Raw genomic sequence first — 6,000 nt, 5'->3', positions numbered from 1 at the left:
TCTTTTATTTGCTCCCATTCATACACATCCACATATGCCCATCCCCGACTTTCCAAAGGGGGTTCTTCCCCAGTCTCCTCCACTGCCACGTCCAAACCCCTGCAAAGGCACGAGGGCCCAAATTTAACAAAGCCCACCTGCACCCTTCACACTTCAGATCTGAAATGTTGGTCCAAGAAGGGGGACAAGAAACAACAAACCATTTAAGAAAAGCCTGAGACATGAACTCCAAGGAGAGGGGTTTTGCAATTGCTCCGGTAAGGACATCCATATTAAAAAAAAAAAAAAAAAAAAAAGAAGAAGAAAATAAAACCTCCTTGATTAGGCAATGGGGAAGTTATTTATTCTCAGCATCAGTGTGTTCTGTACAGAAAGAAATCAACAGGTGAATTAACAGCAGAGACACATTTCTCCTCAGCATGTCCAGCACAAAACCTCTCAGAGCACCTGGAATCACTTGGATTTCATCTATACAAATGTGTGTATGGGCAGAGGAGTGTGAGAGTATGTGAGTGTGTGTGTGTGTTTGTATGTGTGTGTGTGAGTGAGGGCCTTTACAAAGCAAGATATATACTGTAATTTACTTACAAAAAGAAAAAGTAATGTGCTGAATAACAGATGCTCACTTCAGTCCCAAGCAAAAATGGAGGGACAAGGGCAGCTGCTTGGGAACGCAGGTTTTAGATGTTTTGTTTTGTTTTTTCCTATCTAGAAATAAAGAAAAAATGAATGAGAGAAAGAGAGACATTCCCTGGCTTGTTATCCTAAATCTACACACGCATCCTTCCACCCAGCCTCGGCAAGTTCATTTTAGCTCCCTCGGCATAAGCTGATCCTAAGAAATACTGTGCAAAAGCCCTTCAAATCCCGTGGAAAAACAAGCATTTAGCTTTGCTATCACCCAAAGGCCCCATGCTCCCACACCAGTGGCTGAAGCTGGGCCCCTGTGGAGTTGGCTGTGCCCCAGCACAAGCAAAGGAAGCACCCAAGTGTTGTTAGGGGGCAAGGTGGCAGCTGTTTCATCTTCAGCCCTTTCCCTCACTGCTGCTTCCTTGGGGAACACATCCCAACTGTGGTGATATGTTCAAGCTGGGAATCCAGGGTCTTTCTTCCTTTCCTCCCTCCCACACCACATCCCATGCCAGGACTGATGGCTGGGCTGGGGCACAAGAGACTGACTGGCAGGACACAAGAGGCAGGTGACAGTATTTACAGTCTTTGGTCTTGGGGAAGAGAGAAAAAGAGGGGAAAAGGCTGGGCTCTTTCAGTTTTTTTACCCTCTCCCGCTCATAGCAAGGGGTTTTGTCCCCTGGGAGGGGTCAGGGAGCACATAGCACTCTGTGCTGGAGGGTGCAGAAAGATGCCGCAAAGCAGCAGGGAGGGCAGGGCTGCAGGGCGAGGAGCAAAAAAGACCAGTTCTCTGGTTTATGTTGGGTGAAAGACTAAGAAAGCAGTCCCTTCTCCTTGCAAACCCCCCACCACCTTCCCCTCCCCTTATCCCTCCCCTCCCCAGGAACCAGGCAGCTGAGGAAGGAGGGCAGCACCCAGTCTCTTCCAGAGCCTTAAGAGACACGCTGAAACCCATGTAAAATCCAGCACTGGGGCCACAGTGAGCCACCTCCAGCCAGCAAGATCACATCTGTCTACTGGCTCCGCAGGGCGTGTGCTCCCCGGTCCTCCTGTTCATGGGCTGTATAGAAGAGGTGGCACTCGGGGTCCCCGCGGATGGTGGGTGCACCCTGGATCACCTTCCCATGGATGGGGTCCACGCACCAGCACTCGCCACGCTGCCCATTCACCGACATCTTGCACTGCATGGAGAGGGACAGGACACGTGTCAGAGTCAAGAGAAGGACAAAACAAACCACTTCCCAGGTCACCCAGCCCAAAAGCCCCAGCACTGGCAGAGCTGGGGTTTCTCTGGTGATCTGGCACTAGTTTAGATTCAGGCAAAATCCATGGGATGCTGTACTCAAACCCACCAGGGCCTATGCTGCACCAGCAGTGTTACTCCAGCAGTCCAGGGTGAAGGCTGAACCTCTTTCCCCAAGGGCTGTGCCAGGGACCAAGAAGCCAATTCTAATGAACCGAGAAGGACAAGTGTCCCTGAAATGCATCACTCTCTGCCAACTGTGGATGAAAGCATCCAAAGAGACAAAGATCCCTTGGGAAAGAGGGATGAGACAGACTGACAGAGGAGCTGAATAAGATTCTTCTCACCTGCAGATTAGGCTAAACAAACATCAGATCAAGCCAGACCCCAATGCCAGAACAAACAGAGATTCACTTATCCCAGAACAGAGGCAGGGACCATGGTGTATGTGGACCTGGCCTATGTCCTCCCAGTCTTGTTAGAGAAAAGTTTCTTGGTCTCATAGTTATCGTCCTCCTCTTGCCCTGCAGTGCTGCAGGCATTTTGAACCTGATGTTCATCCCTTCAACCCCAGCAGATACATTTCTGAACAGGTTGTAGTGGAGATGCAGAGGTTACTCTAAGCAGGCCAGTGCAGGCTGATTTGTTCCTCAGGCACAAAGAGCAGCAGAGACTGTTTTATTTCTGCGGCACACAAAGCATCACCACAGTGTCCGAGCTCATTCTCCAGATATGGCACATCTTATAGGGAATTTGCCACCTCTGCTCCATCTAGCCCTTCCAAGTGTGCTCATGCTGGGAGATCCAGCCAGCCCATGGGGCTCTTCAGGGGTGGATGGGTGAGGGCCCAAGTGGGACAATCGACAGGAGAATGGACAGAGGGAGATTCTCTCAGAGCATCCTGGGTTTTGGGCCTTTTTAATTCATGCATCTGATGAAGTGGTAGAAGTAGCCCCAAGTAAAAGGCCTAGCCATAAAAACAGCATGGGTCCACTCCAAAGACTCAGCTATAAGGAATCCTCAAATCCAGGTACTATTCACAGATTACTCCAGCCAACCCTGCACCAGCTGTTGTTCCTGCTGTTTTTCCCGGCAGTTTTTTCCCATTCCTCAGCCACTGACACCTGGTGGTTTTGCATGAATGAAGCCAGAAGTCAGAATTCAGACACACAAGTTTTCTGAGTTCTTCTGGGTCCCATAAATACCTTCAGAAGCATGCTGCATCCAAACCCCACCCTGCCTGGAAGGAATCCCTCCTGGAGCTGTGGGACCAGCCTTGACTTGTGGAGGAAAACCAGTAAAGTACAGTAGGAAACTTTCCTGACTCCCAGAAGCACCTTCTGCTTTGCCTGCAAGACTGGTCAGTATTCAGTCCCTCTCTGCTTTTCTCCTGCAGCAGGGCCCAGACAAGACAAGATCTGGCTCAAAGTTCAAGAAAATAGACCTGGACAGGTAAGCAGCTCTTGTGGGAAAGAAGAACTAAACTGATTCTCCATCTCTGGACTGCCCACAGTCATGTGTAGATATGAATTTCATCTCCACTTGCAAACTAGTGGCTGCAGATGCATATGGGCGTAACTAAACCTGTCCATGCCACGTGCAGCATTTTCTATTTACCCCACACCTCACATCATACGCAGGGTATCAGCCCAGCCCTGACCTATGCATGTTCTGTGTCTGCACATGGTGGGGACAGACAGTGAGCCACGGCTGCTGCTGGAAGCACAGACAGCCCCAGAGCCCCCACTCTCCCCACTTACCTGTTTGAGGTTGTACAAGCCATGCTTGTCACAGTTGGGGATGTGAAGGGAGTAGAGATGCTCCAGGGGCCCTCGCTCATCTGGCAGCCGCATGGTAGAGATGCGTTCCAGGACCTGATCCAGCTCCTGCTGACAAGGGGTCTGAAAACAGCCCAGAAAGCAGAAAAAAAATGTATTATCAGGACAATGGTACCATTCAGCATCAACACTGTGGACAATGGTAACACCAGTAGGGATGAACACATGTGCATCCCTAAAGACACAGGTTTGCCACTGGGTCCTGATTCAGAGTTCACCTGCAGGCAGCCAAAATCAGAGTTGTGCATAGACATGCACGTCTCCCATGTACCTGACGTGGCCAAGAACCAACATAATACCAGGCCCCAAGTCCTGGATACAGAGGAAAAACCTCAGAGAGGCTACCATGGCTCCCACTGGTGGTGGCAAGTGACATGAAGCAGGGCTAGTCCAGACAGATCAAGAGCGTTTCCATAAGCATAGCCCAGAGCACACACCTGTGATGTACTTTTGGCCCAGAAGTACAACTCAAAAGCATGTGAGACTCCACGGGAGTGGAGAGAAAGACCTGGGAATGGGAGTACCCCAAGCAAGCCTCTGGAAGCATCCTACTTGCTCCACACCAGCTCCCAGACCAGCTCCCAGACAGGGCTTTCAGCCAAGGCAGTGTGATTGAAATATGCCAGATGTGAGCCAAACTGAGTCCACACCTCTCTGCTTTTGCAGTGGGTGAGGTTTTGGGTTTTTTTTGCAAAGGAGCAGCAGCAGCATGTGAGCTCTTAAAGTTGATGGTGCCTACATTTTATTTCTATCTTCTGTTTTGCCTAGTCTTTGGAAGGCATGAGGACTCTTTTAAAGTTCCTTTCTGTCCCTGTGCTCCCCAGATATTAATATTCTGTATGTTTACAGGAATGTATATTGTGAACCCTTTGGGGTGGATTTCAATCTCCATCCCCATTCCCATCCCATCTAGTTGCCTTGACCAAGCTTCCCACTAGAGGGAAGCCGCGGCCAAGAACTGGATAACAGACAGGCACAGGCAAGTAGACTGGGAGGTCTTAAGAGCACTCTCCCTGCTACAGGACAGCCACTCAGGTCATCCTCGGGGCTTGTGGCCTCCTTTAACCTGGACTGGGGCTGCCCTGCAGCAGGCAGACAGCCCTGCTTCTGGCCTCTCAAATCCTCTTGGGCCATGTCTACCTAGGGAAAAAGGGTGTGAGAAAGCCAGTCCATGGGGAAAGGGTATGCCTGCACCCCTGCAGAGGTGGGTGTTGAGCCAAAAGAAGCCCCCCTTCTGGAGGTGAAGCTGCCATGAAAATAATGCCTCCTGACCAGCATGTCAAAGTTCATTAGATGGTGTGTTCAGCCCCAGCATCAGGCCAAAAATGTTTGCTTCTCCTCTTCTGCTTCTCCCCACTTTTTTCTTTCAATTTATTTTTTCTGGTTTCAAGACAGTTTATTACAGGTGGCACTTAGGATTTGCAGTCAGCATTTCCCAGTGAGCCCACAGCTGCCCCCCTTAGCTCCCCACAGCCCTGCCCTCTCACCCTGCCCGTCGACAGCCGTGACTTTTTGGAGTCCTCGTGGTTGTGATGGGCCTTGCTGACTTTGCCCATCTGCCGCTGCTGCTCGTTCACCTTCTCCCTCATCACTGCCAGCTCCTTCATGCCCGTCTTCATGGGCTTCCTCCCTCCAGCTCCACTCAGGATCCCCACGGTGCCATCCACGTGGTTCTCAGCAAGAATGCTCTCAGACCGGTCATCACCATTATCTGCAGGAGACAGAGCAGACAAGGAAAGTGTCCAGCTCAGTCAGGCGCTGCCTCACATGTTCATCCTGCCCTGGATCATTTTCAGACGTGGCTGGTTACCAAGCCATAAAATCTTTGCATGCAAAATTTTTAAATTGCATTAGCCCTTTCATCTGGAAGGTGAGAATAGATTCTTTCATTCTGGAGTTATTACCACTCTAAAAGACAGTTTAGAGAGCAGGGGAAATCGCTGCTGGAGAAGTTCTTTCTGGCTTTTCTGTGACCTTCTAAATTACTTCCCAAGAATGCAATTTTCCCATAAGAAGTCCAGTTGGATTAGAGATGCCAAGTGTACTTCACCTCCAACACTTAAAACCACAGTGATTAGTTACAATACCTTGAGTCCATCTGTCATCCCCCAGAGTATCTCCAGGAATACTTACTCAACATTCATGTGCTAAAATAAATTCTCAGCTCTGCTTTCAAAAATACCTCACCTCTGTACTGAGGCCATGTGGCCACCCTAATATCCTTTGGAGATACTGCCATTTCAGTGATCATCAACCTTGCCATACCATCTTTCCAATTGTTTCTCATAC

The 6,000-nt window shown here is 49.7% G+C and overlaps 1 protein-coding gene across 2 annotated transcripts in view; it reads right to left on the bottom strand.

Moving 5' to 3' along the window:
• Window positions 1-321: 321 nt before the first annotated feature.
• Window positions 322-6,000, bottom strand: part of IGFBP2 (insulin like growth factor binding protein 2) — a 54,874-nt gene continuing 49,195 nt past the window's right edge. For both annotated transcript variants that reach the window (XM_059852809.1, XM_059852810.1), the window contains exons 2-4: window positions 5,199-5,422; window positions 3,634-3,774; window positions 322-1,811 (exon numbers count right to left, since the gene is read on the bottom strand). In XM_059852809.1, the coding sequence (XP_059708792.1) occupies window positions 1,644-1,811; window positions 3,634-3,774; window positions 5,199-5,422 (533 nt within the window). In that variant the 3' untranslated portion in view covers window positions 322-1,643. The remainder of the gene's footprint in view (window positions 1,812-3,633; window positions 3,775-5,198; window positions 5,423-6,000) is intronic.

Source organism: Haemorhous mexicanus, chromosome 8 (assembly GCF_027477595.1).
Source record: "Haemorhous mexicanus isolate bHaeMex1 chromosome 8, bHaeMex1.pri, whole genome shotgun sequence".
Lineage (NCBI taxonomy): Eukaryota > Metazoa > Chordata > Aves > Passeriformes > Fringillidae > Haemorhous > Haemorhous mexicanus.
Note: the sequence above shows the minus strand (reverse complement) of the source record. Positions and strands in the feature narration are given on the sequence as shown.